At 38.3% G+C, this 12,612-nt stretch overlaps 1 protein-coding gene and 1 long non-coding RNA gene across 9 annotated transcripts in view; one reads left to right on the top strand and one right to left on the bottom strand.

Annotated features, from left to right (window-relative positions):
• The window catches only part of RALGAPB (Ral GTPase activating protein non-catalytic beta subunit), an 89,995-nt gene that overhangs the window by 50,646 nt on the left and 26,737 nt on the right, over window positions 1–12,612 (top strand). For all 6 annotated transcript variants that reach the window (XM_015558423.1, XM_006755215.2, XM_006755217.2 and 3 more), the window contains 4 exons: window positions 4,679–4,866; window positions 7,421–7,527; window positions 9,554–9,706; window positions 12,211–12,420. In XM_015558423.1, coding sequence (XP_015413909.1) covers window positions 4,679–4,866; window positions 7,421–7,527; window positions 9,554–9,706; window positions 12,211–12,420 — 658 coding nt within the window. The remainder of the gene's footprint in view (window positions 1–4,678; window positions 4,867–7,420; window positions 7,528–9,553; window positions 9,707–12,210; window positions 12,421–12,612) is intronic.
• LOC107181756 overlaps window positions 2,998–12,612 on the bottom strand; it is a 31,612-nt gene continuing 21,997 nt past the window's right edge. The window contains exons 3-5 of one of the 3 annotated variants that reach the window (XR_001512457.1): window positions 11,203–11,262; window positions 4,345–4,478; window positions 2,998–3,401 (exon numbers count right to left, since the gene is read on the bottom strand). This is a non-coding gene — a long non-coding RNA (uncharacterized LOC107181756). The remainder of the gene's footprint in view (window positions 3,402–4,344; window positions 4,479–11,202; window positions 11,263–12,612) is intronic. The other 2 variants (XR_001512459.1, XR_001512458.1) reach the window with 2 other exon arrangements.

The following is a 12,612-nucleotide window of genomic DNA, read 5'->3' on the forward strand; positions in this document are numbered from 1 at the left end:
TAGCTCACAGGCCTGCAGCAGCAGGCAGGGAACGTTGGAGTCCTCCATCACTGAAGCAAGCAAGCCTCACGTTCACTTTAAACTGCCTGGCTGCTGGCTGCCATCTTGGCTGGCAGTCAATTTGCATATCTCGCTGATTAGCCAATGGGAAGGGTAGCGGTCGAACACCAATTACCATGTTTCTCTTTTATTAGATAGGATATTAAAGGTTCATTCATCCAAGTTTTAGGAACTCCCTCTTATGACCTGGTAATAGGATCACAATGAAAAATCAGATTTACCATCCTCAAAGAGCTTCTTATCCACTAGGGAAGGTAAAATATAAACACAAGTAGCTGTACTATTACATGGACAACAAGTGCTCAAAGAGAAGGAAATATAAATAAAATGCTGGGGAGTTGGAATGAGGAAATGAATACTTCCAGATAAGGGCAAATTGAAATAAGATTCCTGGGGAAAATGACATTGGACCTAACTTTTAGAGGATGAGTAATGTTTGAGCTATAAGCCAGACTCTAGGTTGGGTAAGTCAGCAAGAGAAGATTACTGTTCAGTATTTTAGTAGTGAAGGAATAGAGATAGGTTGGTAAAAAGTAACAGAAAGGGTTGAGAGACCTGTGTTTGGCTGATAAGTGATGAAAGTAGAAGGATGTAAAGAAGGCAATTTAGGCACATTTATGAACTGTGAGGAAGAGGTAAGTGGAGAAGATTAGGTTGAATCAGTACAGGTGGAAAGATGGTGCTTACCACAGGATCAATGTAGATGAAGACCCAGACCAATAAGGAGCAATGTCATGTCAGTCTGGGTTGGCTCATCTTGGGCTTAGTAATGTGGTAGATAAGACTGCTTGAAGATATGTACATAAATCAGCCCTTACCAAGATCTCAGAATCTTTTGAGTTCAGTGGTGTGTTGATAACTTAGGATATATACAATAAAGTTGGATTTTTTTCTGTTTCTCATGGGCTTAGGTCATTCAGTAGTTTTAAAAGTGTACTGGCTTTAGTTTAGTCCTGTTACTATGCTAATGTTGGCTCTTAATGACTTTTTTAAGGTTTGGCTAATAGCTAGAAAATCAGAACAATATGAATGAGTACTGGAAATAATAAACGTTCAGAGAGAAGACCACAGTTGAGCCTGGATGGTTTTTCCCCCTTGGTGTACTAATAGAAATAGATTTAAAAGCATTATAAAAGAAGAGAGCCCTGGGATGCGACTCCCGAATCTAGCCTTGTCTCTACTGGCAACTTATCCAATCTTGAAGAGTGCTTTGAATAGTCCTATCATCGTGAGATATGTCCAAAACCAAATTTCTCTGTTCCTTTACAATTATAGCTTTATGTCGTATCACTGCTGTTTTCCAGTTTTGCACACAGAACTTTGGCTTTTTTTATTTATATGTCATTCCCCATATGAAGCTAGTGACTGAGTCTAATAAACTTTACTTTCGAAGGTGTTTCCTCCATTTTCTCTAACCTCAGATATCATCTTGGCCGAGACCCTTTCTTCTTGCCTGATTTTCCTGTTTTCAGTCTCCTACCTTTCTAGTTCATTTTGCATTCTATTGCTGAACTTCTTATTCTGCTGCTTTAATGATAGAAAACTGAATGTTCTGTGAATGCTGTGGTCTGGTATTCAAGGGCCTCTTTATTCTTCCCCCACTTGAACTGTCTGATTTTTCACAGCACATCTGTTTTGCCATGAAAGCCACTCATGGTCGTGAACAGGCCTTACTCATACCTGTCTATATACGACCCCTGGTTTTCAGGACTTCCCTCTTCTCTAGGCCACATCTTCGATTGTTCAGTGCTCACCTCAAATCTAGCTACCTCCATGGGACCTTCTTTGGTTGTTCTGCTTCTGCATGATTACTCTTTTCTGTACCTGGATGCTCAGTCTGACCCTACTGTAGAGCATGGAATTCTCATACCTGGTTATGTCTGATACATGCCAGTGTTCCTCTCAACCTGGGTAGAGGCTAAGTTTGTTCTTCACACCGTGCACCATGCACCATGCACCATGCTGAACACACAGTAGACAATAATGGAGTATAGATTGCCTGCTTGGGTCTTCCCCCTTGGTGTACTAATATAAATCCAGAATTAGGGCTCTTGGAAGTCATTTCAGCAGCCCCTCCGCTTAAGTCACTTTAAGACAGACTTGTTATTTAGCTTCTGATTCTGGGATATCTGACCCCCAAGGTTACCCATTTCATTTTAATTGTTAAAAACCTGATGTTTACATTGAACTGAAATCTCTCCCACTTTAACTCCTACTCATTGGTTCTGATTCAAATTTTTTTTCTAAACAGTATGTCTGAAAGACAATATTCGTTCTCTGGTTCATTTCTTCCAGTACTTTCAACTATTTTTTATATGACAGGGGAACCAAGTACCTTTGTCGTCCTGGTCATTCTCCTCTTAATGGCGTAGCTTTGACTATGCACCTCTTAAAGATCATTTGCTGAGTATAATATGCTAGATGTGGACTGATATTTTAGACTCTGTAAAATATTATATTTTCATTTAAATGTTCTTGGAGATTACATTGGATTTTTGGCAACCTATTGATTTGCATTAATTCTGCAAAATCTTTTGAGTCTTTCATCTGTTGCAGGGCATTTGGATATAATGTACAGAACTTTATTTTATTTATTTTTTTAAATATATTGATTTTTTTACAGAGAGGGAAGGGAGAGGGAGAGAGAGATAGAAGCATCAATGATGAGAGAGAATCATCAATCAGCTGCCTCCTGAACGTAGAACTTTATATTTAAACCTGAAATTTTTTTCCTGTAAGGTTTGCTTTATTTATCTAGCTAGCTGGCTATCTATCTATCTATTTATTTATTTTAGTCCTTTAAGATTTTTTTGCATCCCAGCTTTGGTATATTAACTCTGCAGCTCAACTTTTGGTCAACTACAGATTTAATGAGCCTACCTTGTGTGTCCTAATCAAAGACACTGATAAAAATATTGAAGGAAAGGTAAACTCACAAAGCACATCATAGGAAATTTTCCTTCAGTTTCACAGGCATTTTAAAATCTTATCTGTAGGTTTATCATGATACACTCAAATACTCACATGTCTTGATTGCAAAGTAATTCTCTGCCTTTCCAGTTTAGTCACCATCAAGAAGAGAAAATGTGGTTAGGCTGGTGAGATTTGATCTTAGTGACCTATTCCCTGGTGAGCAACCTATTTGATAATGTCTTAAAACCTTGCATAGAACACAAGCAAGCTCACATGATTCATATGCTTTGTGACAGCCATCTTCATCCCGTTTTTAGAAAACCAAATCCACATGTTCCCATTACTGGTATGTCACCTATTATTCACAGAACCTTAGGCTTGATCCATCATGAAATTTTTCTGGTCCTTGAAATTCTTAGATAGTCCTCCTCTTAGGAAGAGAGAAATAGAAGGAAAAAATATATTGAGCAATGTTGCCTTTCATTATCAGAAATGTTTGAGTTCAAGCATTAGAATTAAAGAGAAAGGGAGATGCTACTCAAGGTGAGGATTGAGATGATAAAAGTGGTGTTGGGGAATATTACCTTTCCAAATGAGTTACATATGAAAGGTCAGGTAATAATATTAGGACCACAAGATAAAATCTTATGTTTTCATTACAAGATACATTCTCTCTGTGCTTCAATTTCTTCATTATAAAATGGGAATAATAGTGCTATCTCATAGGGTTGCTATGGTAACTAAATAAAATAATATGTGTAAAGTGTTATGTATGTTATTTGTTGAATGTATGCAAAAATCTCTATGAATATAAACATATCTGAATGTTAAGGCTTGATCAGTTGAATTCCAATGTCCAAATCAGTTCTTTTATATATTCTCATTTGATAATTATAACAGTTTTGCAAAGTGTAACTATTAATGAATCAAGTTTCTTATCTGGAAAATGAGGACAATAGCTACTCTGGTCTTTTAAATGATCACTTATCTCTTCTGAGCCTGAGTTTCCTCATCTGAAAATTTGAGCGGGTTTGGTTTATCCTTTTTTAGCTCTAGAATGCTTTAGCTAGCATAATTTTGAAAGATGAAACACACAAAATTTTTTAATGTATCTTTATCTTTAGGTGCTTTGGAAGTGTGGTTGATTAGGTTCCCTGGGTAGCAAACTCCGAGAGAGAAATTTGCTTGCAAAAAAGTTTATTGGAAAGTGCTCTCAGGATCAACCCCTATGAAGGAGAGAAGTGAGCAATATTCCTTCACTCCCACATAGGGAAGAACTAAACTGTGATGCAGTCACAACAAAGAGATCTGGAACTGAGTTGGCACTTCAGAGTTTTCTGAAATTGGGGCAAGAGGACTGAAACTTTGTACCCCTGCATCAGCCATTCATTGGATATTGACTGGCCCAGGAGGTAGCTGTGATCTTAGGTGAGGTGGTTCTTGTTGGCCCAGGGCACCTCTTGGAAAGAGATCAGCTGAAAGTTGTGGCCACCATCTTCCTGCAACTAGGGTAGTGAATCTTTCAGTGGAGGGGGCAATCTGGATGGCACATCAAGGCGTCCACCACAGGGAATAAATCTGACCCGCAAAGTGGAAGCATGGCCGGGTCGATTAAAATCCAAAGTGCAGAAGGACACATTGATACATGAGGTAAACTTAAGATTTTACTGTGGGAATTAACTGTTATCTTTTGTATTCTCCATAGTATTATGCAGTTGCTTGGTGCATTTCCTTCACCCAGTGGTCCTGCCTCTCCTTGTAGTTTGGTGAATGAGACCACTTTGATTAAATACTCCAGGCTGCCAACCATAAACAAGCATAGCTTCCGGTACTTTGTCCTGGATAACAGTGTCATCCTGGCAATGCTGGAACAGCCTCTTGGAAATGAACAGAGTAAGTTTCAGCACTTTGGGCTTTCTCAACAGCTGTATCATCATATTCATCAGTACGAGCAAGCTATTTCCTTCAGGGAAGGAAAGAATGCAAATTCGAAGCAATTGTGAATTTGTCAGAAAGATGTCTAGCTGTGGGATAATAGCGAATTAAAAGCAAAGGTCAGAAAATGGAATATACAGTGGGGCCTTGACTTATGAGTTTAATTCGTTCCGTGACGGAGCTCATAACTCAAATACTCGTATGTCAAATCAACAGTGAATGAGTGAGACACGTGATGCTGGGCTGATGTTGTGGTGTTCACTGTGACATTCGCTGCGCCAACTAGCGGTGGGGTATCTGAAGTTGGCTCGTAACCCAAATGTTAGCTCGCAACTCAAAGCAAAAAATCGGCCGAGAGACAGCTCGTATCTCGAAAAACTCGTTAGTCGGGACACTTGTAAATCAAGGTCCCACTGTACATATTATATAGAATCTTTTAGAGGCCCTTAATGTGTATCTGGAATACCAGAAAAGAGCTCTATAGTTTTATAAAATGTTTATTTTAGTCGGCCATTTTCTGTTGTTCTTTTTTTACTATGTTTAGAAATCATTATTACTTTTCCTTTCTTCTTGAACTTTGGATCCTGCCCCACTCCACAGTGTTCTATTTCAGTCACTGGTCTCACCCTTAGAGGTGGAAATTTGAGGAGTCATCTTTGTCTTGACTGTTTTTTTCTGTTATTCCCTTATATAATTGATTTCTACCTACCCAGTGACTCTTCTTTTTTCTTCTGGAGTTGGGCAGTAATTAAAGGCCCCATCTATTCCATATTAAACTGCTCTCCCCGTATATTCAAATGCAGGGCCTTATTATTTCTTACCTAGATTATTGCTGTGGTTTCCTGTCTGGTCTGATACATTCTCCTTCCAATTCCGAAATTTGTTAACCTTATCTCCAACCTTCTTGCTACTACCATTGTATTCATCCTCAGATACAGATCTGACCATGTGCCAGTGCCCTGAAAACCCTTCAATGATTTTCTGTGGACACAACATTCACTGTTTTCCTCTTCTTCCTCCTCCCCTAAATATAAACCATCTCAAAGTATGTGATTACCACTATAAGCAAGACTACTGAAAATAACATTTTTTTCCTGATGTATGTAAAGCCAGTATATAAAGGAAGCATGTTCTCAGACTCTTACTGTTAGAAAGGCGAAAGAAAGTGAAGATTACAAAATCTGTGGGCATACAGGGACCCAGGGAATTACCTAGTACAGTTCCCTTATTTACAGATGAAGAAACTGAGGCTTGTCCACTTGAGAAGAATGACTAGAACTAGAATCAAAATTTTCTGAACCTCATACCGTCCCTTTGTTATCATTGCCCCTCAGTGATAGGGTTTTCTCACTTAAAGATTTGCCTTCTTACCTTCGCAAAGGTGAACGGGTCTTAGAGTCCCATGCAAATTCTTGAGAGAATATACAAATAGGATCTCATAAATCCATAAAAATGAAAAATTAGACATTTCCCCGAAGTTCAGGGGTAAATGAATATCATCATAGGTTCCCATTGTGTTGTGGTAAGATACAGAGATTTTAATATGAAATAGATGGGGCTTTTAATAATTGCCCAACTCCAGAAGTGCTGGTCCCAAGTCTTCTCTCTTCCTTCTCTATCCCAGACCTAGGGTTTGCTTGACTCTTATTCCCTGTCTTCTGCCTAATATTATGATTCCTTCTACTCCTAAGCAGCCTGCTGAGGAGTCTGTAAAATCCCAGTATCCCCTCTAGGTGTCCTGGCCTTTTCCAGAATTTTTAGGATTCCCCTACTCTCATTCCAAGCAATTACATTTCATCAGAAATCTACCAAAAATAAAAAAAAAACAATTAGGATTTACAGATTTACAAGGATATCTTAATAGTTTATTGTAATAGCTAATAGAGGAAATGAGAGAGAATTGTGAACAACTTTGACTCCACCACTGGAGACTAAGAAAAGAAGAAGGATCTGGGTTACTCAGGAAGTCCATCCTGAGTTCTTTACCTACCTTTTCTTGCCCCTGAACTTGCGGTGGGATGGAACAGTGCCTGCCTTCAGTGGACAGTGGTACACAAAGACATGGGTGAATATAGCAGCACTGCAAGCACCAGTCTAGTCTGTCTTCCTGCACTTGGGTTATTCCCAACATTGGAATTAAAAATATTGGCCAGGACAGTGTTTCTCAAAAATGTGTGTGTGTACCATTGGAGGTATGTGAGATGAAGTTAGTATTTTATGTATTTTTAAATGTGTTAAAAAAATACATAATTAGCACACCAAAATTATGGTTTTTCTATTTAAAGTAGAGATATACAGTGTCCTTTGAAAATAAATTTAAGTTAAAAAAAAAGGAAAGAAAGTGGTTCATATAAAATAAGACTACATGGATATGAGAAACCACAGAGGTGGTACACAAAGGATGAAAGTTTGGGAAACACTGTGTTGGGCTTTATTAGAAGCTCTGCAGTTGATAACAGGTGTATTTTAAATGATTGTCTGAAATAAAACCTTTTACATCTTCTTATTCTAGATGATTTTTTCCCCTCTGTCACTGTGCTGGTTCGGGGAATGTCTGGAAGACTTGCATGGGCACAACAGCTTTGCCTTTTACCCAGAGGAGCAAAAGCAAATCAGAAGGTATCCATCAGAAGTTACAGGGAAGTGACTAGGCGTGAGTGTGTGGATATGTATGTGTGCATGTGCATGTGTGTACACTATGATTTAAAGGTTAAAAAGTTCCCACAAAAGTCACAGAAAAAAATAAATATTTTTGATCCTAACCAGGGTCTCAGTCTGGGGCTTTACATCTAAATGATCTTAGGAGCCTAGACTTTTAGATTCACTAATTACTCTTTAAAGACATCTTCAAGGCAGATGTATTTTTAAAAAGCTTTCCAGGTGTTTCTGGTATCCACTTATAATTAAGAACTACCGTTCTGAACAATTGTCTCCCCCCCCCCCCCCCCCCCCATTCTCCTATAGCCTTTCCTTTGCTTCCCGCCCGGGAATGTTAAATAAATATAATAAAACTCAGGTGCATGCCAAAGAGTTTGGCTAGAGACCTTTGATCTCCCTGGTAACAGGACTTGTTTCAAATGATTTATTCCCATATAATTGGTAATGTGCTCTCTAATTTTCTTAATATGCTGTATAATTGAATGAAATCTTATTTTCAAGTGGCACAGTTTTTTTTTTAAATATATTTTTATTGATTTCAGAGTGGGAGAGAGAAACATCAATGATGAGAGAGAATCATTGATCGGCTGCCTCCTGCACAGCACCTACTGGGGATCGAGCCCACAACCCAGGCATGTGCCCTTGACCGGAATCGAACCTGGGACCCTTCAGTCCGTTCTATCCACTGACCAAACCAGCTAGGGTGCAGTTTATTTTATTTATAACATTTATAATTTTGTGAATAAAATTTGCTAATGGGAGAAAAGAATTGGAAAGTTCAGATAATGAAGAAATTTTAAATCAACTGTGTCCTCTTTAGAAGTATATAGCCACTGTTAATATTTTAGTGGATTTCCTCCCAGTCTTTTTTTCCTTTCTGTACACAATAATACTTAAATAGAATGTGAGTCATTTTTTATACTGCACATTGTAAGTTTTTACTTACGTTACTAAAAATTGTTTAAAGCATGACTTAATAAAATTTCACTAGCATTTAAGGGCAATTAGAGTATGTGTCTAAAACCATTTAATATCTTATATGTCTCTGTTGAGTGAGATGTGTTCATCTCTTTGAGAGGAGCACATGCAACATCATGAGGCTCACATTCTGTCAGTAGTACTTAAGCATTGAAGACTGAGAAGAGCCGAAACCGGTTTGGCTCAGTGGATGGAGCGTCGGCCTGCGGACTGAGAGGTCCCAGGTTCGATTCCGGTCAAGGGCATGTACCTGGGTTGTGGGCACATCCCCAGTAGGAGATGTGCAGGGGGCAGCTGATCGATGTCTCTCTCTCATCGATGTTTCTGGCTCTCTATCTCTCTCCCTTCCTCTCTGTAAAAAATCAATAAAATATATTTAAAAAAAAAAAAAAGAAGACTGAGAAGAAAGGAGATTAGGAAAGGACCTGAAATTTGTTGATGGTTTAATATGTGCCAAGTACATTTTTATTTAATCTTTACAACATTCTTTTTAGATGTAAAAACAGAAGTCTCACAGCTTGTATATGTTAAAAGTAGGTATTTAAAGCCATGAAGACCTAGATTTGGTGCCCATACTCTTTCAGTTAAGCCATACTAAGATTCTAATTGAACTCCCTGAGTAGTGATGCCCAGTGGACCTAAATTGTACTTTATTCTATGGAATGATTTGAGAAGTCTTGGGGAAGAAGAAAATTTGAGACTTAAGCTCTGAAATGCCTCACCCATTGGCTTTCCAGCTGAACATAGGAGATTCAGGCCTGGGCAATAGAGGTCCACAACCCATTTACCAGTCACAAAATCTATAATAATTTGATGAACAATCTTACAAATATATAATAGAGTGCACCGGTACACAGGCTATTTATCAAAGGTAATTGCAGATTCTTATTGAGTTCTTGTGTTATATAATCCTAAAGAAACATAAGCATCTAAGAGACCAGGGAAATACATGTCATTATAGATGGCACCAAATGTAATAAACATAATGTTATTTGTTTTATTTTAACAGCTTTTTGTGCCTGAACCTCGTCCAGTTCCCAAAAATAATGTTGGATTTAAATATACTGTGAAACATCGACCATTTCCTGAAGAAGTGGATAAGATTCCTTTTGTGAAAGCAGATCTGAGCATTCCAGACTTGCATGAAATCGTCACTGAAGAAGTAAGATGAATTATTGTCAGCTGTTGTTAAGAGAATGACTATAAACATTCTTAACTTCCAGGCTTAAGACACTGCCTTTTTTTAGTGTTACTGGAGGCGATTCATAAGATGATTTGCATCTCTGTCATCCAGGAGGTTATATAGTAAGACAAGTTTAGATTGTGGCTGACTGAACAGAACTGGCATCTCTTAGAGAGAGGTCACTGGGCTGCATAGGCCTGTTTCAGTCGTGTGGTGACATGATTAGACTCTAGTGGAGGACATTTGGAGAAAGGAGACCAATTCAGAGACTATTATGACAATCCAGGCAGGAGAAAGGAAGGACTACCTCACTGGTAGTGGAAGTTAAAACATTGGAATGTATTGTAGAGGTAGGTCCAAGCTGTCTTGATGAGAGAAGGAAAAGAGCCAAAGAACTTTAGATTTTTGAGCTTGAGTTTTAGTTGTGTTATAATTGAAGATATTGGTACCATTTATAGAAATCTGGGCATTAGGAAGAAGACAGGAAAAATGTATTTGGCTTTAGATAAATTCAGATAAGTAATTAGATTAAGTAATTGATATTTTAGTTCAAAGGAGAAGAATTTTAAGAAGTTGGGGCTAGAGGTATGTCAGGGCATGAGAGACTAGAAGGGCAGAAATGGAGGCTGCCTACCTTACCAAGTGCTAGGGAGATAAGGGAGAAGGAGCACTAAGAAGAGGCTCCAGGATTTTGGCATGAAATTGTACCTGCCCTTTGAGAGTAGGTTCAAAGGAGTATTAAAGTTGGCAACAGAGTATAAGGAGCTGTGGAGTGAAAGTTTAATGAGAGGCAGTGAATATAATCCATACTGTTAGCAGTAGAGGGAAGGATACAGAGTGGATAAAGCCTAGTAAGGAAAGGCAAGGCTAGGTTTTTTCTTTTTCTTTTTCTTCAAATATATTTTTACTGATTTCAGAGAGGAAGGGAGAGAGAGAAAGAGAGGATCATTGATTGGCTGCCTCCTGCACTCCCCCCACTGGGGATCGAGTCTGCAACCCAGGCATGTGCCCTTGACCGGAATTGAACCGGGACCCTTCAGTCTGCAAGGTCGACGCTCTATCCACTGAGCCAAACTGGCTAGTGCTGCTTTTCTTTTTTAAAAAAATTCAAGGATAAGAAGAAAATGAACATGCTTAGTGGTCAACAAGAAGGAACCAGTGGAGAAAGTCTGTGTCTGTTAACACTATAAGATGGGCTAGGGAAATGATTAATAGAGTAAGGCCCTAGAGGTAGTAGGGTCAAGAGTCTATATTATTGTATCCAGACAGGGGATACTCCTGGTAAGACAGGAGAAAAGGAGAGAGTAGATAAAGGTTCAGAGACATTTAGAGGTAGAAAGGAGGAAAATTTAAGGAGTTTATGTAAACTTTAATCTTAGTTCTTAGCAGTAAAATAGGGAATCAAAGCTGGCTCTTAAAATTGCCAGGCAGCCCATGTAAGGTTAAGTTGCATTGTTTGTAATGACGTTACTTACTGTGTTGTAAGTAACTTCAAAAGTCCTTAGGATTTGGAGGCATTCAAAAGTCCTTAGGATCTGGAGGCATAAGCAAAAAATTTGGTGTAGAGATTAACAGGAATGAGAATATGGGAAAATAAGGAACAACAGCCATTTCTATGCTTAAGAAAGGGTATTAACATATTTGGGGGTTTAGAATTGTTTGGGAAGTAGATGAAGCCAGAGGATGCTAATGGCCTGGGAAAATATAGGGATGGGTTGGATACCTCCTAGTGATGAAAGTGAAGGTGTGGTAGCAGTAAAGGGGGCTTATGATTGGAGAAGGGAATTTCAGAATTATAACTCTTGAAAGTTCAGCACATCTGAGATATAAAAGTGTGCTTTATAGAGGGCCAAAAGTTATCAGGATTGAGCGGATTATAGAAATGCAGAGTGGGGCAAAAGTGGGTTTACAGTTGTATGTAAAGCACTTTATTCTTGTATTATTATTTATTATTGTATTATTTTCCATATGAACAACTGTAAACCTATTTTTTTCCCACCCTGTATAAGGCAGGTTGTTAGAAGGATCACCAAAGAAGGTGAATTTTAAACTAGACTTGATTGGAAGGGAATCGGAAGGGTCAGGGGAAGTTCAGAGTAATTAGTGGAGTAATCCATATGGATAAAGACTTCAAAACATGTGGGGGGTCACTGCAAAATGAAGATAGGCAGTGGTCTGGAAGAGGGATGAGAGTAACAACTCTGCCCCTTTTCTTGAAGGGAAGCAGAGACAGTGCTTTCATTTACAGGGTGAAGATGAAAAGCAATTCTTGAGGCTATAGGGCAGTTTTTTTGGTATTTGTTTTAACCTTGAAACATGTTTGCCTCATTGCATGCACTGTATTGAATTGAAACTCAGTGTTGGTCTCTGAAAATTATCTTTACTTACTTTGTTGCTTGTAGCTTTATTTTCATTTTAGAATTAAGAATGATCCTATTTCTTTTATAATAGTTTGAAAAGATTAAATATTTGGCTTATTTCAGTTAGAAGAGAGACATGAAAAATTAAGGAATGGAATGGCCCAGCAGATTGCTTATGAAATACACCTTGAACAACAAAGCGAGGAAGAATTGAAGAAGAGAAGTTTTCCTGATCCAGTTACGGATTGTAAGCCCCCACCTCCTGCCCAGGAATTCCAAACAGCACGCCTTTTCCTTTCACACTTTGGATTTTTGTCCTTAGAAGCATTGAAGGTAATTTTCCTAAACTTTTATGAGTAAATATATTTGTAAACTAGCATTTAGCTATTGATAGCTAAAACATTTTTATGAGAATAGAAAGAATTTAATACATCTAGCTCTGAATTTTTCAGGATAATGCAGGGCCCATATCACACACATAAGTGACACCTCCAGATAATTAGAAAAAGAATCTTAAAAATCTTT

This window comes from Myotis davidii, unplaced genomic scaffold, assembly GCF_000327345.1.
Source record: "Myotis davidii unplaced genomic scaffold, ASM32734v1 scaffold1113, whole genome shotgun sequence".
In the NCBI taxonomy this organism is placed as follows: Eukaryota; Metazoa; Chordata; class Mammalia; order Chiroptera; family Vespertilionidae; genus Myotis; species Myotis davidii.